Here is a 25,746-nt window from a genome sequence, read left to right as displayed (position 1 = left end):
TATGTTGAGAATATTTTTATGAATGAACATTAAATTTCCTTTCATGATTTTTCCACATCTATTGTAATAATTATATGGTTTAATCATTTTAATTATATTTATATGGTGAGTCACACTTATTGACTTGCATATGATAAAACACCCTTGCATTCACGAAATAAAACTCACATGATTGTGGCAAAATAACTTTTTGATTTGTTTATGAACTCAGCTTGCTAGTACTTCATGAAAGATTTTTGTTTCAATGTTCATCACGCATATTGAACTACAGATTTTTTTTTGTTGTCTTAACTAAATTTTGGTATCCAGATGATGCTGACTTAATATAACAACTTAGGAAGGATTAGTACAAGCTCAACTTTGTATACGTGGTAGAATTTAGCTGTGAATTCATCTGATCCAGGGCTTTTTATACTATGTAGGGTTTTTTAAATTACAAATTTAATTTTATTATAAATTTTTCTTCTGTTCAAGACTTCTCTTTCTTCCTGGTTCAGTCTTGGGAGATTGTGTGTATACAGTTTAACTATTTTTTTAAAATTTTTGGCCGGGCGCAGTGGCTCATGCTTGTAATCCCAGCACTTTGGGAGGCCGAGGCAGGCGGATCACGAGGTCAGGAGATCGAGACCACGGTGAAACCCCGTCTCTACTAAAAATACAAAAAAATTAGCCGGGCGTGGTGGCCGGCGCCTGTAGTCCCAGCTACTCGGAGAGGCTGAGGCAGGAGAATGGCGTGAACCCAGGAGGTGGAGCTTGCAGTGAGCCGAGATTGTGCCACTGCACTCCAGCCTGGGCGACACAGCAAGACTCCATCTAAAAAAAAGAAAAAAAAATTTTTTTCTAGTTTGCATGCATAGAGATATTTATAGTAGTATCTGAAGATGTTCTGTATTTATATGGGATTAGTTGTGATTTCACAAATCTAACATTCAAATACAGAATAAAAGTTTCAAAAAAATTCAACATTCCCTCACAATAAATCTCTGAAAAAAATAGGTACAGGACAAATGCATCTCAAGCCAATAAATGCCATGTATAACAAAAAAATGCAAAGCTAACAACATACTAAACAGGAAAGTGTTGTAAGCTTTTACTCTAAGAGCTAGAACAAGACAAGGATGCCCACTTCCTTCAGACTTACTGAATGTAGTACTAAATATTCAAGACAGAGAAATTAGAGAATAAAATAAAAGGAATCCAGATTGAAAAAACCAAAAAGTTAAATTATCCCTCTTTGCACATAACATAATCTACAGTATAGAAAAGACTAACACTTCACTAAGAACCACTAGAACTAATAAACAAATGTATTAAACTTGCAGAATTTAAAATCAACATTAAATAGTATCATCTTTATACATTAAAAATTAACTACCTCAAAATGAAATTAAAAAACAATCCCATCTACAATAACTGTAGTAACTGTACTTTGAAATCAATTTAATCAAAATGTTAAAACACCATACATTATAATCTAAAGAACATTAAAGTAAAAATTAAATAATAAACAAATGGAAAAATAGTACTTATTCACGAATTGGCCTTATCAGTACAGCTAAAATTGTTATTACACAAAATGATCTACAGATATAATGCAAACTCTATCAAAATACCAATGACATACTTAATAGAAATTTTTAAAAAATATCTAAAATTTGGTAGGGCATGGTGGCTCATGCCTATAATCCCAGCACTTTGGGAGACTGAGGTGGGGAAAACCTGAGGTCGGGAGTTTGAGACCAGCCTGAACAACATGGAGAAACCCCATCTCTAGTAAAAATACAAAATTAGCCAGGCATGGTGTCACATGCCTGTAATCCTGGCTACTAGGGAGGCTGAGGCAGGAGAACTGCTTGAACCTGGGAGGCAGAGGTTGTGGTGAGCTGAGATCATGACACTGCACTCCAGCCTGGGCAACAAGAGTGAAACTGTCTCAAAAAAAAAAAAAATAAATAAATAAATAAATAAACAAACAAACCTAAAATTTATATGGTACCACAAAAGACCCTGAATAGCTAAAGCAACCAAGCAGAAAAAAAATAAAAAAAATAAAAATAAGCTGAAGGTATCACTATACCTGACTTTGAAATATACTACAAAGTATAGTAACCAAAACAGTATGGTACTTGAATAAAAGCAGACACATAGGCCAATGGAGCAGAAAAGAGATCAGAAATATATCCACGTATTTAAGCTAATTTATTTTATAATTTCTTTAAAAAAGGACAGTCTCTTCAATAAATGAGGTTGAGAAAACTTTATATCCACATGCAGAGAAATAAAATGAGACCCTCTTCTCACACTACATACAAAAATCAACTAAAATTAGATACTTAAATGTAAGGCTTAAAACTCAGAAATTACTATAAAAATATAGAATGAAAGCCCATAACATTGATCTAGGCTGTGAGTTTTATTATTTAACCTCAAAATCCAAGGAAATGAAAAGAAAAATAGATAAGTTACATTACTTGAAATTAAAAAGCTGCTTCATGGAATCTGATGCAATCAACAAAATGAGACAACTGAAAAAAATGGGAGAAAATATTTGCAAATCACACGTGGGACAAGGGGTTAATAACAAAAACACATAAAAAACTTAAATGACTATACAACAAAAGACAAATAACTATTAAAAATGAGCAAAAGGCTTAAATAAACATTTTTCAAGAAAAGACAAATGGTCGAGATATATAAAAAATGCTCAATATCAACTATAATGAAGAAAGCAAAAAGAAAAACTAGGAGATTATCAACTCCCTCCTGTTAGAATTACTCTTATTAAAAAGAAAAGAAAGTGTTAGTCAAAGTATGAAGAAAAGGAATGCTTGCACATTGTTGGTTTGAATGTGAATGAGGAGTCACTATGAAAAACAAAAATTTGTCAAAAAATTTAAAATTAAACCACAGTACAGCAATTTTACTGTTATATATCCAAAACAAGTGAAAACAGAATGAAGAAACATTTATGCTTCTATGTTTTTTGCACCACTCTTCACAATTACCAAAATGTACAACCAACAGTTCAACATTTATGAGTAAAGAAAGACAACGTGGTATATATACACAATGGAATACTCTTCATCTTTAAAAAAGAAATTTCTATTATTTTCAATCACATGAATTAACCTGGAGGACATTATATTTGTCTACATGAGCCAAGCACAAAGATTATTTTTCATGATTTTACTTACACAGGGATTCTAAAAAACTTAAACCCATTAAAGTAGAGAGTAAAGTGATGACCACCAGACACCAAGGTATTTAGAAAAAAGGGGGGTTTTGAAAGATGTTGGTCAAAGAATATATAATTATAGTTTAATAGGAGGAATAAGTTTAAGAGATCTTTTTGTACAGTATAGTGACTTCAGATCATAATAATATAGTTGTGCTTTTGAAAAACGTTGACAATGTCACACACTCTGACCACAAAAATGTTAACTATGTGAGGTAAAGCCTTAATTATCTAGAATTAAGCATTTGACAACATATACTTCCAAACATCATGTTTTGCAGAATAAAGTATACATTTATTTATTACAAATGGTAATGGCATGAAAGACACTAAAAGGGCAGCTGTTGCTTATGGTCTCATGACTGGCCACCCTGTGAGCACAATAAAAAATTTGCATAAAAATAACAGAAAATGTTTAATCCAAAAGCTGCCATAATCTTCAAAAGTTTTCTAGAGCAAATGACCAAGAAGCTGACTATAGTTAGGTGACAAAAAGCAAGAACTGTATATTCACCTTCACCCACTAAAAAAATAATGAGTGAAAAATTCCTCGGAATTGTAATATCAACGTAAAAAAGAAATATTATTCCAAACATCACATCAACGGAAGTCATTTTATTATTTTGCAACCTTTAAATTCACATTTAAAAATAAAAGATTCTGCATGGAAATGTATGTTATGCTATATCATAGAAAATTAAATTTAAAATTCTTCACTTACCATTTGCTCTCTTATAATTTAATTTCTAAGATGTATTTTCTAGCAAATTTTATATTTGCCACAATATATTTGCACTCCAGCCTGGGCAATAAGAGTGAAACTCTGTTTAATAACTCTGTTTAAAAATTTAATAAGTTTTTCCTTTTACAAACAAACAAAAAAAAATGCTAACTGATTTAATCCTCTCACCTATGGACAATGTATGCCTTTTATCTTAGTTAACTGATCAGAAAGTTATATTGATAAGCACTCTCCAATAAAAAGCAATTTTTGAGTGCATTAAAAATACCAACTTTCTCATCAAAATCTATAAAATACTGTATAAAATGACATGGCATGAACACAACACTAAGAAAAGTGTAGCCATCACATAGAAAAAGAAGGAGAAGGGCTGCAATGAATACACAGAAGTCACATAATAAGACAAACAAAACTAAAAGTAATTAGGAAATAAAAGAACCAAATTTCTTTTTAAATTCAGCAAGATTTAGCTTTGCAGCATGGAAAAAAATGTTATCTGCACATGAAGAATCAATGTTATTTCTTCACTATTGGTATTTTCCATCTCTGACTGGAAGTTACAAACTAACTCCAGCAGGAATGTTTACAGGTTATTATGGAGCATCTGTTACACAGCAAGCACTGTCATATTTGTTTGCCACATTTATATATAAAAAAATCCTCATGACTTATGAAGCATTCCTAGTTCTTACCTGAACAAATTGGCTCAATAAATAAATAAATTTACTTATGTCAATTATAACAAGAGAAAAGAATAAGAAATATAGGCTTATATAGGATTCTCCAATTAAAAGAACAAATGGAATGTTCTAACTAAATACAATTAATAAACAATTTTGGAAATACATCTAAAACTTATCTTGTGTGCAGTACTAAGTTTTATAAAAATCATTCTTAGAATCCCTGAACAGCTCACATAATAAATATCTCATAACATATAAAAGAAAAAAATGGTAAGAAACAAGAAAATTATAGGTCTAGCATGACTAACAGGCAAGTAAAAACAAAATTTGCATGGAGAGATTCTGAATCATAAGTCAGAAGATTTGGCAGTAATGAATTCAATACAAAGCAGAGTATACATTTACTTTCAGCATTTTTGAAGTTTTCAGTTGTCTAGTACATTACTTTATTAAAATATTTGTTTTGTTTCAATATTACTCTTTTCTTTTGAAAATAGGTAAAAACTCACACTCACACAAAAACAGCCCATAACTTTCTTGCACCTAACATTTATTTTTAGAGTAATATATGGGTATAGTTAACTCTATGTAAACCAATACTAAAATTCTGTTATGTTTGCAGGCAGAGAGACATGTTCAAAGAAAAATACATAACAAAATTTTTAAAATGTTTAAGCAGAACTCAGAATTTTAAGACTCAGGATTTTATTTATACTTGTATATAATTTTTATTATACCCATGAAAATGACCCTATAGTCAATAGCAATTTACGTGTACATTTTAAAGTAACTAAAAGTGTAGAATTGGTTTGTAATACAAATGATACACGCTGGAGTTGATGGATATTTCATTTGCCCTGATGTGATTAATACATATTCATATGCCTGTATCAAAATATGCCATATATAGCATAAATATATACGCACACTATGTACCCACAAAAGTTAAGAAAAATATGTTTAAATAAGAAAAAAGAATAAAAATTTAACCTATGGGAACAATGTTCTTTAAGTTCTTTAGTTTAAAGTCACTGGCAAGAGAAATTATTAGAGATGTTAGTCCACTATGTGATTAAATAGTACATTGTTACTATCTTTTACCAACACCCTTGAGTAAGGTGGGATAGGTTAAAGTTAGTGGCACAATAACACTTCATTGAATGCACAATGGTCTTAACATGTTAAAAAAAATTTAATTAAAAAATTAAGTTCACAATAATCTAAAATTTTTAAAATGTGCTGCATTTTAATACATAAAAGTACAATTAGTAAAAGGATATATTACTAATTTTAATTTAATTTTAACTAAAATAAAAGATATTTTCACAAGAATGCAGAATATTCCTCTGAATGCCTCCCTCATACATCATTCAATATTATAAATTAAACACAAAGAGCCTCTCCACTTAGATTTTTATCATGCATCCCACATTGTAATGTCTTTACTCTTCCATAGAAAAGGTAAAAAATAGCCGGGTGCGGTGGCTCACGCTTGTAATCCCAGCACTTTGGGAGGCCGAGGCGGGCGGATCACGAGGTCAGGAGATCGAGACCACGGTGAAACCCTGTCTCTACCAAAAATACAAAAAATTAGCCGGGCGTGGTGGCGGGCGCCTGTAGTCCCAGCTACTCGGAGAGGCTGAGGCAGGAGAATGGCGTGAACCCGGGAGGCGGAGGTTGCAGTGAGCCGAGATCACGTCACTGCACTCCAGCCTGGGCGACAGAGCAAGACTCCGTCTCAAAAAAAAAAAAAAAAAAAAGAAAAGGTAAAAAATATTGCCCACCTAACAAAAAACAATGTCTCATATCTTTGATGAGGCAACAATTGATCACATGCTTTCACATGTGAACACAATAGGAATGAAGAGCATGAAGTAATTTGAGTTGAATTACATCATTCACTTTTTAAAAATTTTGTAATTTTTTCAAAGAAAAAAGTATACTTTAAATGTAATTATAACTAAAAATATTTCTACCTCTTTTAAAGTTATATACAAATAATTTATCTACCAACTTTAATTTTGGATTATTTTCTGTACTCAGCACACTGATTAAGTGCAATGTCTAAAGTGTCAGTGCCTTAGATATTTCTACTGTGAATTCTCTGATATTTACACACACTTAATTTTCGATTAAGTTTATTTTATACTTATTGCATCTGCAAAAATATATTTTAGTATAAGTCCCCTGGTGTTTTCTAAGCAGTAGTTTTTGAAAAATGTTTTTCCAAATATATTACATTTGCAGTTTTTCTCCAATATAAACTCCCTGATGTTGATCAAAGTTTGAGCACTGCTTCAGGATTTTCCTTTAGTGCATAACTTGTACAATAAAATCTGTGATACAAGTAAAGACACTACAACCCTCTTTATGTTCCTAATGTTTGTCTTCAAAACGAAAACCTTCTTCTCTTTAAAGGCTTATATTTGTCAGGCACAGTGACTCACACCTATAATCCCAGCAATTTGGGAGGCAGAGGCAGGTGGATCATTTGAGATCAGGAGTTCAAGACCAGCCTGGCCAACATGGTGACAGCCAGTCTCTATTAAAAATAAAAAAATTAGCCAAACATGGTGGTGTGCGCCTGTAGTCTCAGCTACTCTGGAGGCTAAGGCAGGAGAATTGCTTGAACCTGGGAGGCAGAGGTTGCAGTAAGCCAAGATCACACCACTGCACTCCAGCCTGGGTGACAGAGCAAGACTCCATCTTAAAGAAAAAAAAAAACTTTCATTTTCTGATTTTACACTAATTGCTTTTATAATGCTTTTATTAAGCACTAACTCTCTAATGTTGAGTAAGATGTAAGCAGATATTAATGGCTTTTCCACATTTATATTTGTATAATTTTTCTGAAGTGCTTTCCTGTGCTATAAGGTGTGAAAATTAATTAAAAGTTTTGCCACATTCTTCACACTTCTGGGAGTTTTCTCCAGTATAAATTATCTTAACTACAATTAAGCGTGACAACCATTTAAAGGCTTTGTACCATTCTTCATATTTTTAGGATTTCTCCCCAGTATGATTTCCTTTATGTTTAGAAAAGTTTGAAGGTGTTGTCAAAATCATTGTCACATCTTTCAGGTTTGTAAGTTTCCAGTATTAATTTTCTTATGTTTAGTAAAGTTTGAGATTTAGTTAAAAGCATTGCCACATTCTTCACATTTGCAGGATTTCTCTCAAATATGAACTGTCTTATGTGGAGTAAGGGTTGATGATAGGTTAGCTTTGCCACATTCTTCACATTTGTAGGGTTTATCTCCAGTATGATTTTTCTTATGTGCAGCAAGGTTTGAGGATAAGTTAAAACTTTGCCACATTCTTCACATTTGTAGAGTTTCTCTCCAGTATGAATTATCTTATGTATAGCAATGTGTGAGAACTGTTTAAAAGCTTTACCACATTCTTTACATTTGTATAGTTTCTCTCCAGTATGAATTACCTTATGTTTAGTAAGCGTTGAGGACCAGTTAAAGGCCTTGCCACATTCTTCACATTTGTAGGATTTCTCTCCTGTATGATTTTTTTTATGGTCTGTAAGGTTTGAAGATCGGTTAAAAACTTTGCCACGTTCTTCACATTTGTAGCATTTCTCTTCAGTGTGAATTATCTTATGTGTAGAAAGGGTTGAAGACTGGTTAAAAGCTTTACCACATTTTTCACATTTGTAAGGTTTCTCTCCTGTATGAATTTTCTTATGTGTAGTAAGTTTTGAGGATCCATCGAAACTTTTGCCACATTCCTCACATTTGTAAGGTTTCTCTCCAGTATGAATTCTTTTATGTATAGTAAGAGTTGACACTTGGTTAAAAGCTTTGCCACATTCTTCACACTTGTAGGGTTTCTCTCCAGTATCAATTTTCTTATGTGTAGTAAGGTTTACGTATAGGTTGAAAGCTTTGCCACATTCTTCACATTTATATGGTTTCTCTCCAGTATGAATTACTTTATGTGTAGTAAGGGTTGAGAACTGGCTAAAAGCTTTTCCACATTCTTCACATTTGTAGGATTTTTCTCCAGTATAAATTTTCTTACGTTCAGTAAGGTTTGACGATCGATTAAAAGCTTTGCCACATTCTTCACATTTGTAGGGTTTCTCTCCAGTATGAATTATCTTATGTGTAGTAAGGGTTGAAGATCGGTTAAATGCTTTGTCACATTCATCACATTTGTGTAGCTTCTCTCTAGTATAAATCATCTTATATTTAGTAAAGGTTGAGAAATGGTTAGAAGTTTTGCCACATTCTTCACACTTGTAAGGTTTCTCTCCAGTATGAATTTTCTTATGTTCAATGAGTTTTGAGGATTGGGTAAAAGCTTTGCCACATTCATCACCTTTGTACTGTTCCTCTTCAGTATGAATTATCTTATGTGTAGTAAGTGTTGAAGATCGGTTAAAACTTTGCCACATTCTTCACATTTGTAGGGTTTCTCTCCAGTGTGAATTCTCTTATGTCCAATAAGGGTTGAAGATCAGTTAAAGGCTTTGCCACATTCTTCACATTTGTAGAATTTCTCTCCGGTATGAATTTTCTTACGTGTACTAAGTTTTGAGGATAGGTGGAAAACTTTGCCAGATTCTCTACATTTGTAGGGATTCTCTCCAGTATGGATTATCTTATGTGTATTAAGGGCTGGGACTGGTTAAAGACTTTGCCACATTCTCTACATTTGTAGGGTTTCTCTCCAGTATGAATTAGCTTATGTCTAGTAAGGTTTGAGAGTTGGTTAAAAGCTTTGCCACATTCCTTACATTTGTAGGGTTTCTCTCCGGTATGAATTTTTTTATGGTAAGATTTGAAGATTGTTTAAAAGCTTTGCCACATTCTTCACATTTGTAGGGCTTCTCTCCACTATGAATTCTCTTTTGTGTAGTAAGGGTTGAGGACTGGTTAAAGGCTTTACCACATTCTTCACATTTGTACGGCTTCTCTCCAGTATGAATGTACTTATGTTCAGTAAGTTTTGAAGATCGGTTAAAAGCTTTGCCGCATTCTTCACATTCATAATGTTTCTCTCCAGTATGAATGATCTTATGCGTAGTATGGGTTGAGAACTGGTTAAAAACTTTGCCACATTCTTCACATTTGTAGGGTTTCTCTCCAGTATGAATTAACTTATGTTCAGTAAGCTTTGAGGCTTGGTTAAAAGCTCTATCACATTTCTCACACTTGTAGGGAATTTCCCCAGTATGAATTATATTATGTGTAGTAAGGGTCAATGACTGGTTAAAGGCTTTGCCACATTCTTCACATCTGTAGGGTTTCTCTTCAGTATGAATTCTCTTATGTCTAATAAGGTGTGAGGTCTGGTTAAAGGCTTTGCCACATTCTTTACATTTGTAAGGTTTTTCTACAGTATGAATTCTCTTATGTTTATTAAGGGTTGAGGACCAGTTAAAGGCTCTTCCACATGCTTCGCATTTGTAGAAATTCACTCTATTATGGATTCTTTTATGTTGAATTAGGTGTGAAAGCATGCAAAATATTTTGCCACATTCTTTACATTTAAAATGTTTATTTTCAGTATGTCTCATCTTCTGTATATTTGAATTTGAAATTTTATGGAAAACTTCTACATATTTATTACATTGAAATATTTTGCTCAAGGTAGTTTTCAAACATTGGTTAAGTCCACTATAATCTCCTTTGTGCTGTTTACACTCAACCACACTTTTACAGCCGTTTCTTAACTGTAAATTCTCATATCTACATTTTCTATATCTTCTTAGGGTCACTTTTTGGAAAGAATCTCTTATGTTCTGCTCTGGCCAAAGGTGTTGGGCAAAATAATAAAACATAACTGAAAGAAATAAAAATAACAAATTACTTCACTTGCTTGACTCAGATGAATATACTTTACAAATCTAACCCATAAAGTTACACAAACTACGTAAGCAAGATGACATAGCAAAATACCACAGGTTTGAATTCCTTCATAGACATATAAATGTAACCAAAGCATATTGACCAAAATGCATTTGTAGAAAATTTATAAATGAGGCCATGCGCGGTGGCTCACGCTTGTAATCCCAGCACTTTGGGAGGCTGAGGCGGGCAGATCACAAGGTCAGGAGATCGAGACCATGGTGAAACCCCGTCTCTATTAAAAATACAAAAAAATTAGCTGGGTGTGGTGGCGGGCACCTGTAGTCCCAGCTACTTGGAGGGGCTGAGCCAGGAGAATGGCATGAACCCAGGAGGCGGAGCTTGCAGTGAGCCGAGATTGCGCCACTGCACTCCAGCCTGGGTGACAGAGCAAGACTCCATCTCAGAAAAAAAAGAAAAGAAAAGAAAAGAAAATTTATAAATGAGTTAAGTGTGTGCAGTGTTCCAGGTTAGCACAATTCCAAAAGCCACATGGAAGGAAAAGAAAAGTTTATTACATTTACCCAACACAGCTCTTTTTGCTCCTCAGGATAACATAGTGTCTTTAGAAGTACATTACCAACTTTTGCTTTCTTTTTCAAAACACAAGGAAAATAACACACCCACATCTTTATTTCTGGCTTTATTTGGTGCTTTTGCTGACACTGGTTTCTGTCTCCAATGACATAAAGTGCTGAAATTAAGTGATATACTTTGGAGTGACATTTTGAGTCTGCTGAGATCAAAAGTAAATGTTACAGCAGGAAAGAGACTGTACTACAGAGAGGGAACAGTTGTAGCAAGTGATGACTATTAAGAAGAAACATGAATAAAGTCTTTTAACTAAAAAACAACTAGAACATTTCAGACAAGACACATCCTAAGAACGTGTTTGAAAGACTCTACGGATCTCTAGCTAAGACAAATGGTTTCAGACTTTGCCAGGACAAAGCTACATTATAGACACTGTGACAGGTAGCTTGTTTTTAATGTTCAAATTTCAATTAAAGATTACAATGTATACAAAATTTTAGGGCAACATAGCTCTATCAAATACTATAAAATTTTCAGAAAGCAACCATTAAAAAAATAAATTAATTTTTAAAAGTTAACATAAATTGAATAATACGCCATGAATGAAATAGAAACACAGACAACTATTAAAAATCATAAAAATTGGGATAACAAAAATATTAAAAATATCGAAAAACAGAAATTGTGGAGGTAAAAAATATAAAAAAGGAACTGAAAAATTATAAGAAAAACTGATGTAAAAATGAAAAAGGTTAACAAAGAAACTGGAATACACACAAAAATATTTACAACAAGAACATATATAAGCACAATTTTAAAAGTCACAGACAAGAGAATATTGTGAGTTGCAAGATAAAAGTGGTATGTTATTTATAAGCATAGTCTTATGAGGTAATGAGTGAATTTCTCAAGAAAATGTTGCAGGTCAGAAGGGAACTGTGTGACATTGTCAAAGTCCTGAAGAAAATAGCTGTCAAGTGAGAACAATACCAGCAGCAAATCTGTCCTGCCAAATAAAAAGAAAAAGCCAATCCAAAATAGCCAAATCCTGAAAAGGTATATTGGCACTGCATATGCCTTACATATGCAACTATATTTCAAAATTATAGTAGTAAAAACAGAATGGAATATGGAGAAAAATAAACAACAACAAAAAAACCAATGGGACAGAAACCACTACTCACACATTTCAGACTTGATGCAAAAACAGAATTTAAAAAACTGTTTAACATAGAGTTTCTCAAAATTATGCATATTTGTGTGTCCCCCAAAACAACAACAACAAAAAACCAGTCAGATTGTGCAGTCTTTTATATCCCATGAAGAGGACGTTGGCTTTCACTGTGAAATTGAAGGCAGATCACTAAAGGGAAAGAGGAATCTTTAGAGAATTGAAAAACAATACAAAATATGTCCTATGTGAGAGAAAAATAAAAAAAAACTCAGGCTTTCCAGAAACTATTTCCTTTAGAACACAGCTTACCAAATCACATTTTAAGCTGTGGTCTTCTCCTTGGCCTTTGACCTCTTCTCTGTGCCATCTGTGTATTCACTCTCACTTACCTAAATGTTTAGCTACCATCTCATGTCTCTTCATATTCCAGGGCTCTTTTCCTTGCTCCAGACAGGTAATCAGGTCTGGCTTAGAGACAGCAATATCTGTTTTATTGAAAATAAATAACATAAATCTTGCACATATTCTCCAATTACCAACCTAGTAACGTGCTCAGTAAAGATAATGTAATAGAATATTCTAGTAAATTAATCCCCAAATGCTAATTTATAACAAAAATTACTAAAGATTTAGAAAATATTTTAAATTCGTAGTTTCTTAATTTCACTACCTGGTACTACTGAATCAAAACAATTGTTGTTGGGAGTTAGATTTTAAGGTGTGTGCAACAATATTTTATGCCAATAAATTTCTAAAATTACCACTAATCAAGACTGAATGATAAAGATCAGCTCAGGAATGTGGAAAGTTATGGTAAAGATGAAACGTCTTGAATAAACTATTTTCTACAATGACAAATCTAAAAGATTTTTTTGAAAACAAGGATCTGAAACTCAATTTATGCAAAGCATAAATCACCAAAAACATTCTACAAAAAAGAGAAATAAAACCTTTAGGGTATATTAGAAAATGTGTATTGAAGTTACCCTCACCCAAGAAAACCAGGTTTCTGTAGTTCTCTAATATCACATGCCTATATAAATTCTGCTGTGCAGTGTCCAGGCATTGCCACTCCTCCAAAGAGAATTCTATGGCCACATCCATAAATATCAATGGTCCCTGAAAAACACAAACACACACACATATACAAAATCACATACATTTACCAAGTGGTCATGGGCGTAATTTTAAATTTCAAGGTAAAATAAAACAGTAAAGAAAACTGGTTCTGACTTATAGGAGTGAATGAAATTATCCATAAAATAATTTTTAACACAGAAATATTTTCTAATGTATTATCTAACCCTGAGAAAAGAAAGTGGCATAAGAGCCACAACATCTGTGTATATATGGTACTTTTCTGGATAATAAAGTATAAATTAGGGCATAAACTCAAACATGTCTATTTTTAAATGCTATATCTGCATCATACAGAATGAGCTGTGTATATTTTTGAGATGAAAAAGACATGTTGAGTTAAAAGGTACCTCGCAAGTTTTAATGTGTACAATAAACTTCAGATCTTGTTAATGCAGATTATTTTTTCAGAAGATCTCGAACAGTCTGATGTTCTAAATTTCTAACAAGGTGGCCAATAATGTCAATGTTTTTGGCTCAAGAAGAGTATTTTGTCAAACATCCAGTAAGTGGATGAGCCTGTGTTTTTCCCAGTTTTTCTGGCCTGTAAAAAGGGATGACAGCTTTCATTTTCCTAAGGCAGATATATGCACAGAAAACCTAAGAAAGAAAGGCAGCTGCCAGATTAAATGTGATGGTTTACATGCACATCAGCAGCAAAAAGATACTTAATAATGAAGAGAAAAATAATTATAGTAAAGAAATCTGTCCAAGAGCTCTTTAACCAATTGAATCATTAACATCAACCGCACTAGGACAAATTTTTGTAATGTGCTGATGCACACAGAAAAATGCAGCATCACTGCTGTGATATCAATCTCAAAAGTAAATTAGAGTTTGAATTTAACCATAAAAAAACATGAGTTTTATGGAAACTTCAAGATACAGATAATTTGTATGTTCTGTAATTTTTAATAGTGATTTTAAGTAGTCTTTCTTTAGCACCCTAAAGAGCAGGTATCTATCTCCTAATAATTTGTTTCAGAACTTTCTGGGTAATAAATACCATTCTGTTCGAAAAAGCATTTTATTAATCGTGTTCTGCATAGAGCTAATGGAGAACAGAGATGGAACCTCAACATTACATGTTCTCCTTCTTTACTAAAGACCCCAGCTTTTCCCCAATAGGAATCTTGAGTAGTCACACCTTCCCATGTTCAACAGCCACAGAGGGAACATTTTTCATGTTGCAGATTATAAATTCATAATGAGATTTCTACATGGCATATAAAGAGCCATGATGTAGAGATGTAGAGAAGCCTCTGGTATGTAGGAAAAAATATTCTTCAGAGACCCTTGACTATCATAAGAATTTTAAAAAGTAGTTAAAACAAACTTATTAGAGAAGTAAAGGTTTGCAAGAACTAAACGCATGGCATTCCAGGAGGCAGAGTGGACACAGCTCTCTATCTGAGACATATTAAGCTAAAAAAGAGGCCATGTCTTCCTCTTTCTCCTCTTTCTCTGGGATTCCTTTTAAGATGAGATTCTATGGACAAGTTACACCTGCATGTTGACAATATGCTTTTAAAGGTGTCAGCACCACTTGTTTACCTGCTACCACCACACCCACAGGCAGAAGGTCAAAGACTTGCAGAAAAAGTCCGCCCATTTTTGTCCTTTGTAAAGAGGAGATTCAGGAAAAATAAGCTGCTCCATGGAGATAAAAATGTAAGTTTCCAACTGGGTGTGGTGGCTCACGCCTATAATCCCAGCACTTTGGGAGGCCGAGGCGGGCGGATTACGAGATCAGGAGATAGAGACCATTCTGGCTAACATGGTGAAACCCCCTCTCTACTAAAAATACAAAAATTAGCTGGGCATGGTGGTGCGTGCCTGTGATCCCAGGTACTCGGGAGGCTGAGGCAGAAGAATCACTTGAACCCGGGAGGCAGATGTTGCAGTGAGCTGAGATTGCACCACTGCACTGCAGCCTGGGTGACAGAGCAAGACTACATTCCCCCAACCCCCAAAAAAGTTTCCGGCCGGGCGTGGTTGCTCACGCCTGTAATCCCAGTACTTTGGGAGGCCGAGGCGGGCGGATCGCGAGGTCAGGAGATCGAGACCATCCTGGCTAACATGGCGAAACCCCGTCTCTACTAAAAATACAAAAAATTAGCCAGGCGTGGTGGCGGGGTCCTGTAGTCCCAGCTACTCTGGAGGCTGCGGCAGAAGAATGGCGTGAACCCGGGAGGCGGGGCTTGCAGTGAGTGGAGATTGCGCCACTGCACTCCAACCTGGGCAACAAAATGAGACTCCGTGTCAAAAAAAAGAAAAAAAAGAAAAGTAAGTTTCCCCGTTGCTGTCCTAATGTGCCCTCCACTGCCACAGACACCAGTAATTTCTGCTACAGTAATGGAAATATGGGCCACACTGCCCTCTCCTTACCAAATCCAAATAGGTCCAGCCCTGTGAACACCCTTTATTGAAAAAGAAAACTTAACTGTCAGGCTGGGCATGGTGGCTGACACCTCTAATTCCAGCATTTGGGAGGGAGAGGCGAGTGGATCACTTGAGGCCAGGAGTTCAAGACCAGCCTGCTCAACATGGTGAAACCCTATCTCTAACAAAAAAACAAAAAAATTAGCCGGTATGGTGGTAAATGCCTGTAGTCCCAGGTACTCGAAAGGCTGAGGCAGGAGAATCACTTGCATCTGGGAGGTGAAGGTTGCAGTGACCAAAGATCATGCCACTGCACTCCAGCCTGGGTGACAGAGCAAGAGTGGGTCTCAAAAAACAAAACAAAACACAACTCAATTCACATGAATCTATCTTGAACAACTCATACTTGATTCTCTCCTCACCTTAGAGTCACATGAGAAACTTAACTAAAACAACATGGATGCTTCCACCCAGAGTAATAAACATGTGGAAAGGGCACGAGTAAAGAGATTTCTGCAAATTGGTCATGTAATCCTAATTAGAAGCCTGGGCGAATAACCACTTAGGTAAGCACTGCCTTCCAAGCATTAATGAGCTTATAAATCACTTGGTGATTTTGGCCCCACTCTATGTAATGAGATTCTGCAGGTTTGGAAAGGGTCCATGAATGAGTGTTTCAAACAAGTCCCCTGTGAATGCTCCTCCTGGGCTCGTTATTAGCATTAGTTAGAGAAAGCAGGCACAGCAGAGTCCCTTACACTCAGCATTCTCGTCATGACACAAATACTTCTAGTTCAAATGAAGACAATCAATTTTCATATTCTTTGCTGGCTCTTTAAAGTTTACAGAACAAACAGAAGGCAGCCATATCTGAATAAATCTGCATTTGAAAAACATTTTCACATGTACGAATGCAATGTTTATAAAGCAGGTACTATGTGCTGAAGAGGATATTACAGAGCACTTTACTGGGAATTACACATTATGTGATTTAATCCTAATAACACCTTGGGAGCTGGTACTAAGTGTTTAATAATTCTCAGGATTTAGATTAAAAGTGCAGCATTTTTATTGGTTCTGTTTCTCTGTCACTGATTTTATTTAAATATGTACAGAATAAAAAGCTAAATATAGACAGAGGAGAGGGATACAGAAAGGAAAAGTTTAATGTAGCTTAAAGAAATTTTGATTGTGTTTATTTTAATTTTTTGTGACTTGTGGAGCAACTATTGCACCTGCAGGAATAGAAAACAGGTTGCTAAATGGAATATCTCTCTGCAAGCACCAGTTTTAGTAAAAATTTAAAAATTAAGACTCACACATTTTTTCCATTTATCTGCTTTTGGGTTTCAGAAAATTGTGCGCACTGGCTCTAGAAAGGCTGCAGGATTCACTATCCAATACTCTGATCTCTTCTAATCAGTTCTGTGAGACAAGGCTCCAGGGTGGGGCCAGACCTAAATAAGGCCTCCAAAAAGGGTGAATTTGAACAGGGCTGGGGCAGAGAGTGGACCCTATGTAGAATTCTGCTCTCTATGCCACTGGGGTATTTCCAGTTCTGTTTTTCCTAAGTTTACCTAAAAGAAAACTAAATCACACAGTTGTGAAATTTTAATCTTTTTTAGCCACTGCCCTGTCAATTTTATAACATATGCTAATAAGCAATTTAAACAAATCTCTTAGGGTTTTGTAGGGTAATTTTATTAGAAGATAAATATGTATTCTTAGCAAGGTATAAGAAATAAGAAGGATAATAACAACGCTTGTGTCCGTAAACATCCACTCAAATGATGACATCAGAAGTTACAAAAATATAAAGAAAGTTGCCCAAATAAAGCCCACTTTTTTTTTTCACACATCTATTCATTGTGCTAACCACATGATGCTTAATTCAACCATGTTGAATTCAGTTGCTTGTCTAGACTAACAGTTCCTGGATGGTAGGGACAATGGTGCTTCATCTATTTTTCTATTGGCCATATGAAATGGTAGCAATTGGTTTATCTGTTTGAGTCTCCAGACCTCCTCCTTGTTTTTCACTGAAGTACCAGGAAACTGGAGAAACTCTCATCTGGGTACCAAGCAAAGACATCTCTTATATTAGGGGAGGGACAGACAGAGGATGACTTATTTCTCTTACACTGAGACAGAAGCAGAATTAACCGCTCTTGTCAGCCTGACACAGTTCTGCCATGGACATCCTCAAATGTCTGAGAGATGCCTAGGTGATTGTGAGAAGATTCCCAGTGACCTGGGCGGATTGCTTAAGGATAAGCCAAGCAGGGCAGACTCAGGCTGATTCTAAATAGAAAATGGAAATGCCCTGGTGGACCTCCAGAACCTGGATCACCTGTCTTGATTGGCTAGCTCTTGGGTAGGAAGGACAAGAATACTCCAGTATCATATTTTACAGGTAGGTATAGTTGTGATCATGGCTCTGGATACTTTGTGACCTTGATCACTCACTCCTAAGATGCCTGTTTACACTTACAGTTCTACCATCAGATTCTATTTACATCTGGAGCCTCTTACATTACTGTAGCAGGTCACTGAACAAGATCTGAAAAGTTCAAAGAGCCACGCTCTTAAAGGGGCGCTTTAAGATGTCTATGTTGACATCTCACAATGCAGAAAATGTCTCCTGCTGGTTTCCTGCCTCTTGCTGGTTTCCTGTACATTCTCGATCTGACCCTGCTTTATAAATATCAGGCAGAAGCCAGCTCTTTTATGCAGATGCTAGGTCGAATCAACCTGGCTCTGTATTCTTTCTTGAGTGTTACAGCAAGCAGAGTACAACAAAAAAGAGATTGCCTCATAGAGGTTGCTCTAGCACATTCTTTTTTTTTTTGAGATGGAGTCTCGCTCTGTCACCCAGGCTGGAGTGCAGTGGCGCGATCTTGGCTCACTGCAAGCTCTGCCTCCCGGGTTCACGCCATTCTCCTGCCTCAGCCTCTCCGAGTAGCTGGGACTACAGGCGCCCGCCACCACGCCCGGCTAATTTTTTGTATTTTTAGTAGAGACGGGGTTTCACCGTGGTCTCGATCTCCTGACCTTGCTCTAGCACATTCTCTAAAAGGAAATCACTGAGGCAACATGAATATAAGTAGACAGTTCATTTGAGCCAACCTTGAGGATTGTAACCAGGGAGCAAAAATTCAAGATGCCTGGAATCTACACTTGGATTAGCAGCAGTTACAACTGCATCAGTGAAGGCAAAATGAGAGGACAGAGAGTGGGCTGATACATATTGGTTTGTCAGAAATTCTTTTTATTCACAAAAAATAACATTGATTACTAATTGGATATACATTGTTAAGCTATAGGGTGTGGGTTATGGTGTCCAGCATGTCATTATTAGTTTAATTTATACCTACTTGTGGCAATAGCAAGCAGTTTTAACAAGTAAATACACAGTTCCAAGAAGGGAGACAGACAAAACTGTGGTCTAATTTTAATGTCTCTGAGCCTTATAACTAAAAGAATTTGCATTTCTCAAATAAAGGCTTTTTTCCCCCCAAATCTCAAGACCTAGATTCAGAATTTGGAGCTGCAAACTTAGGTCCTGGATGGGTGGAGTAGCAGCAGGTGTCATCTGCACATTTGTGGGCATTTTAAAAAGAGGAGAAAGGGGAAAGTGAGATTCTCATGCCTACATGTCTATTCAATGCATGCACGTTAATCTAATTGGGTTTCTGGGCCCGGTAGTCTGTGAATCAGCTCAAGGTCTAAAGATACAAGAGTCACTGAAAGAGGTAAAATGGTTGATTGCTATTCTATGAAGTATTTAGAAATCGGGTCTAGCCTCTCTAGATGTGATTATACAGGACTAGATACCAAATAGGCAGAGGCACGATTCAGCCTGCATATTCAGGGGACAGCATGCATTTTGCAGCACAATCATTGAGTTGACTGGAAGCCTGAGACAGAAAGTCCCATCTAGATTAAAGCTTGATTGGCACCTTATATGTTTATGTCATGTGTGGTAATTTAAAACAGTGCTTGGAAAATATAATTAAAAGAAAAGTTTTATCCAGCCCCAGAGTAACTCCACAATGATAAAACAGAAAGAAAACTGTTTCATTACATAATTAAACCAGAATGTGACAGGCATCACAGTCAATCTGCTTAAGAGACTGCAAAGACATACTTGTATGCTAACTGGTTATAATCAATGACAAAATAAACTTTTCACATCTTCATGACAAAAGGTAATTTTGCAACTTGAAGCCAGGTGCCTGCTGAAGGTAGGCTCTCTCTTTCCTACAGAAATTGTTGAATAGGGTTGAATATCATTATGGCTATTTACATTTAAAAGCAATGGCTCTCTACTCCCTGAGCACTGGGCTGCAGCACTCCTGCTTGCTCTGTCCTGGTGGCTGGTGTCCTCTTTTGACTCCTACCATCCTTCCCTGAGGCACAACCCACAGCACAGAGCTCACAGCCGGCAGAACACATCTTAGGTTATGACCAACTGCCACAGCAGCACTCCAGTGCCACATCAGAGAGTGAAGCCTGAGCGGCAGGAGAGCCTGCAGGCTTCCCAGGTAGGATTGCACCTCATAATAATGGGAATAGGAGCAATGTTTCAGCCTCAGTTTGTATTTATAACAGAGACAAAGAAAAAATACTGCTGGATTTTCAGTATGAGTCCAGACAGAGATAGCTCCAAGAGCTCTGTGACAGCCCACCTCATTCACAGACATCATGGGATAGTAATGGGACCTCTAAAACAGAAACCAAAAGCATTCAAGAGAAAAACAGCTCTCAGTCTGAGAAAAACTGCATTGACAGAAAAACAGTTAAAAGCATCTTTTAAAAATGCAGGCTAGATACAAGTTTGATCAAGTCAGCCAGAAAATATTCCCCTAATCAATTTTTTTAAACACCCAAAGTGCACAGCTACTCTCAGCATGAGAAACGTGAGCATTATGAAGAAAGGGGTCATATTCTCAGCAGAATTTTATAAGGATTCTCTTCCATCTCTGCTGCTCTCTCTTCTCCTAGCCATTAAATGAGAGATCTATAATGGAATACACTTGACAATTTCCAAAGAACACTTTTTTTTTTTTTTTTGAGATGGAGTCTTGCTCTGTCATCCAGGCTGGAGTGTCGTGGTACAATCTCAGCTCACTGCAGCCTCCACCTCCAGGGTTCAAGGGATTCTCATGCCTCAGCGTCCGGAGTAGCTGGGATTACAGGCATGTGCCACCACGCCCAACTAATTTTTGTACTTTTAGTAGAGACAGAGTTTCACCATGTTGGCCAGGTTGGTCTTGAACTCCTGACCTCAAATGATCCACCTGCCTGGACCTCCCACCACCATAACTTTCTGATGAAGAATTAGAATATTACTTCATTCATATAGTGGAATACATTTGAGTTTGCATCATGGTGAACTGTAGAGCTATTATGGTTTTCAGGTGGCCAAATCATTCTTGTTTACTTTTCCTGTAATAGCAGCATTCCAATTTAGTGAAATGATAGACACTAAAATCATGCTTACCTATAATGAACTCTACTGGATAAATTAGTAAGCATGTCATACTAATACTACTGTAATAGTTTGGTAGTAAATTTCCTTTAGATATTAGATATAAATATCTAAGTATAAATATTGTACTAGTCATCATGTACATAGGATTTTAAAAAATTGTCTACAACCATAATTCAATTAAAAGTTTATATTTCAAAAGTATGGATATAACATTATTTTTTGTTTGTTTTTTTGTTTTGAAAGAGAGTCTCGCTCTATTGCCCAGGCTGGAGTGCAGTGGTGCAATCTCGGCCCACTGCAACCTCTGCCTCCCAGGTTCAAGCGATTCACGTGCCTCAGCCTCCCAAGTAGGTAGGATACTGGCACGTGCCACCACGCCCGGCTAATTTTTGTAGTTTTTAGTGGAGGTGGAGTTTTGCCATGTTGGCAAGGCTGGTCTCGAACTCTTGACCTCAGGTGATCCACCCACCTTGGCATCCCAAAGTGCAGGGATTACAGGCATGAGCCACCATGCCCGGCTGAATATAACATTATTAAAATGACTAAGGGATTCATTCAAAGTAAATATTGTAGTGTTATATTCACACTAGTGTATAAAATACTGTCTATATGAATGCAGTTTGTCTGCAAACACTACATATAACTATGCTAATTGTACTCAATAAATATAAACCAAAGCACAACTACAGACTTCACTGTTCAGTTCATACACTGAACCATGCTTTTGCAATAAAAGTACTTTGGCCTGCAAATATTACCTGATTACCTTGGATAATCTGTATTCTATCAAAGGAACTTAGTATCTTTTAGTCTTTTTCATTTTTTATTGCTAAATTTAATCCTATCTTCATGCTCAACTTTTGTGTGCTCTTAAAACAAACTTTAATCTAAACAAATCTGTGTCTACCTTAAAAGACAACAAATGGGAAAAATAAACCTTTGCCAAAGCAATGAACCTGAGGTCCTAGACAAAGATAATCTCAAGTCAAAAACAGTGACAAAAGGTTTAATTGTTAATATGATTTACATATCTTTCAAACAACAGAGAAAAAATATACATAAAATTTAAATGCTTTAAGGAAAAATAAATTAAGAAAATGTACTCCTGGCAGGGTGCGGTAGCTAATGCCTGTAATCCCAGCACTTTGGGAGGCTGAGGTGGGTGAATCATGAGGTCAGGAGTTTGAGGCCAGCCTGGCCAACATGGTGAAACCCCATCTCTACTAAAGATACCAAAAATTAGCCAGGTGTGGTGGTGTGTGCCTGTAACCCCAGCTACTCGGGAGGCTGAGTACGCTTGAACCCAGGAGGTGGAGGTTGCAGTGAGCCAGATCATGCCATTGCACTCCAGCCTGGTCAGAAAAGAAAGAAAAAAAGAAAGAAAGAAAGAAAGAAAGAAAGAAAGAAAGAAAGAAAGAAAGAAAGAAAGAGAGAAAGAAAGAAAATATCCTCCCTTTTTTCATGTGGAGAATAAAGCTTTTTATTTCTAATTTGTATTTTCCACTATAACAGCCAGGTCCCTGGACATGTTTTTGAACTATTGGACATCTTAATTTTGCATGCCATGTGCACTTGAGAAATGTTTATGGGAAAAAAAGCAGAAGAAAGAAAGGTGTTACAAAAAAAAAATCCATGGGTGTATCAATCAAGAAAAATGACAAGAAAAGTCTCAATCCTTTTAGGAGGCTTATTTCCCAAAGTTAAGAATGCACAGCCAGGAAAAAGGCCTATGTCTTTCTCCCAAGAAAATTTTGGGGGCTCCAAATTTAAAGGAGAAAGGATGAGATACTGAGAAGTACAAAACTGTTATGTAAGAGGGAGGTAGGGAAAAACAGTCATTCATGTCATTGTCAGTGAATCTGCATTTTTTTTAACATAAGATGACACAGACAAACGGGGCAGATGAAAAATGCAGGTAATCCGCATTTTTACATAAGATAACATAGACAAAATGGGGAGGGGAACAATCAGATATGCATTTGTGTCTGGTGGAACCTGTAAAGATAAGCCATCAATTAACATTTCCATGGTATAATTTTAACAGAAACACCTTAGGGTAAAGATCTTGCAGCTCACTAGAAATTTTCTTGTGGGCAAAACATGAGGGAGTCATGTAACTTTTCATCTTGTAGCCATCTTATTTAAGAACCAAAAGGATAGGTGGGTTTGTTTGACCCAGTTCCCAGCCTAACTTTTCTTTTTGGTTTAATGAGTTTGGGCTCTGAAGATTTAATTTTCTTTCACAGGTACACATGAATAAGACAAGTTCTAAGAGATTTATAAAGATATTTAGATTCTGACAGACTAATTTTGGGAGACTACAACACCCCACAGACACTATTATACACATTTTTGAGGCAGAAAATTAATAAAGATATTAGGACCTAAACTCAATACTTGACCAAATAATCGTAATAGACATCTACAAAACTCTCCATCTAAAAGCAATATAATATACATTCTTCTCATCACCACGTGGCCCATACTCTAAAATTGACCACACAATCAGAAATAAAACAATCATCACCAAATTCAAACATCCCAAAATTATACCAACCACACACTCTGACCACAACTTGATAAAAATATAAATCAATACAAAGAAAACCACTTGAAACCATACAATTACATGGAAATTAAACAACCTGCATCTGAATAACTTTTGGGTAAATAATAAAATTATGGCAGAAATCAAAAAGTTCTTTGAAACAAATGAGAACAAAGTACAACATACCAGAATCTCTGCAACACAGCTAAGGCAGTGTTAAAAGAAGAATTTATAGCACTAAATGCTCACATAAAAAAGTTAAAAAGATCTCAATTTAACACCTAATATCATAAATAAAATGAGAGATGCAAGACAAAACCAATCCCTAACTAGCAGAGGGCAAAAAATAACTAATCTGATCTGTACTGAAGGAGATTTCGATGTGAAAAACTATACAAAAGATCAAGAAATCCAGGAGTTAAATCTTTGGAAAAAGTTAATAAGCTAAATAAACCACTAGCCAGATTCATAAAGAAAGAAGACTCAAATAAACACAATTAGAAATGACAAAAGGAACGTTAACCCTGACCCCACAAGGATACAAATAACTGTTGAAGTCTACTATAAACACTTCTATGAACACAAACTAAAAAGTCTGAAATAGTAAATTCAGCCAGGTGCGGTGGCTCACGCCTGTAATCCCAGCTCTCAGGGAGGCAAGAGGTGGGAGGATAGCTTGAGCCCAGGAGTTCGAGACCTGCCTGGGCAATATAGTGAGACCCCGTTCTCCAAAAAAAGGAAAAAAAAAAGACAAAAAAAAGAAATAGTAAATTCGTGGACAAATATATCCTCCCAAGACTGAACAAAAAAGAAATTGAATTTCTGAGTAGACCAATAACAAACTCCAAAACTGAATTAGTAATGAATAGCCAGCAACCAAAAAAAGCCCAGGATGAGAGAGATTCACAACTGAATTCTACCAGATGTACAAAGAAGAGCTGGTACAATTCCTTCTAAAACTATTCCAAAAAATTGAGAAAAAAACACTCCTTCAACTCATTATATAAGAATGCCATCATTCTGACACCAAAACCTGACATAGATATAATAAAAAAAGAAAACTTTAGGCCAATATCCTTGATGACCATTGATGCAAAAATCTTCAACAAAATATTGGCAAATTAAATTCAACAGCACATCAAAAAGCAAATCCACTATGATCAAGTAGGCTTTATCCCTGGGATATGAGGCTGGTTCAACATACACAAATTAATATATGTGATTCATTACAAAAACAAAAATAACGATAAAAACCACCAGATTATCTCAATAGATGCAGAAAAAGCTTTCAAGAAAATTTAACATCTTTCACGTTAAAAACCTGCAACAAACTAGGCATAGAAGGTACATACTTCAAAATAATGAGTTCTCTATGACAAACCCACAACAAACATACTGAATGGACACAAGCTGGAAGCATTTCTCCATGAAAACTGGCACAAGACAAGGACGTTTTCTCTCACCACTCCTATTCAACATAGAATTGGCAGTCCTCACCAGAGCAATCAGACAAGAGACAAAATAAAAGGCATCCAAATAGGAAGAAAGGAAGTCAAACTTCCCATTTTTTGCAGACGTAATTCTATATATAGAAAACCCTACAGTCTCCGCAGAAAAGCTCCTTAAACTGAAAAACTGAAGCAAAATTTCACAATACAAAGCAAATGTACAAAAATTAGTAGCATCCCTGTACATTAATAACATCCAAGCTGAAAACCAAATCAAAAACACAATTCCCTTCACAACTGCCACAAAAAGAATAAAACATCTAGAAATACAGCTAACCAGGGAGGTGAAAGACCTCTACAACAAGAATTACAAAACACTGCTTAAATAAATCATATATGACACAAATAAATGGAGATTTATTTTATGCTCATGGATAAAAAAGATCAATATCATTAAAATGGCCATACTGCCAAAAGAAATTTACAGATCTAATGTCATTCCTAT

At 35.8% G+C, this 25,746-nt stretch overlaps 1 protein-coding gene across 1 annotated transcript in view; it reads right to left on the bottom strand.

Annotated features, from left to right (window-relative positions):
* Positions 1-7,675: 7,675 nt before the first annotated feature.
* The window catches only part of LOC116812106 (zinc finger protein 117-like), a 35,636-nt gene continuing 17,565 nt past the window's right edge, over positions 7,676-25,746 (bottom strand). Inside the window, exons 2-6 of the mRNA XM_058444504.1 lie at positions 13,219-13,351; positions 12,622-12,717; positions 9,530-10,459; positions 9,327-9,449; positions 7,676-8,992 (exon numbers count right to left, since the gene is read on the bottom strand). Of these exons, the coding sequence (XP_058300487.1) occupies positions 7,695-8,992; positions 9,327-9,449; positions 9,530-10,459; positions 12,622-12,717; positions 13,219-13,351 (2,580 nt within the window). The 3' untranslated portion in view covers positions 7,676-7,694. The remainder of the gene's footprint in view (positions 8,993-9,326; positions 9,450-9,529; positions 10,460-12,621; positions 12,718-13,218; positions 13,352-25,746) is intronic.

Source organism: Hylobates moloch, unplaced genomic scaffold (assembly GCF_009828535.3).
Source record: "Hylobates moloch isolate HMO894 unplaced genomic scaffold, HMol_V3 SCAFFOLD_1, whole genome shotgun sequence".
NCBI classification, from domain to species: domain Eukaryota; kingdom Metazoa; phylum Chordata; class Mammalia; order Primates; family Hylobatidae; genus Hylobates; species Hylobates moloch.
This window is presented reverse-complemented; position numbering and strand designations above follow the sequence as displayed.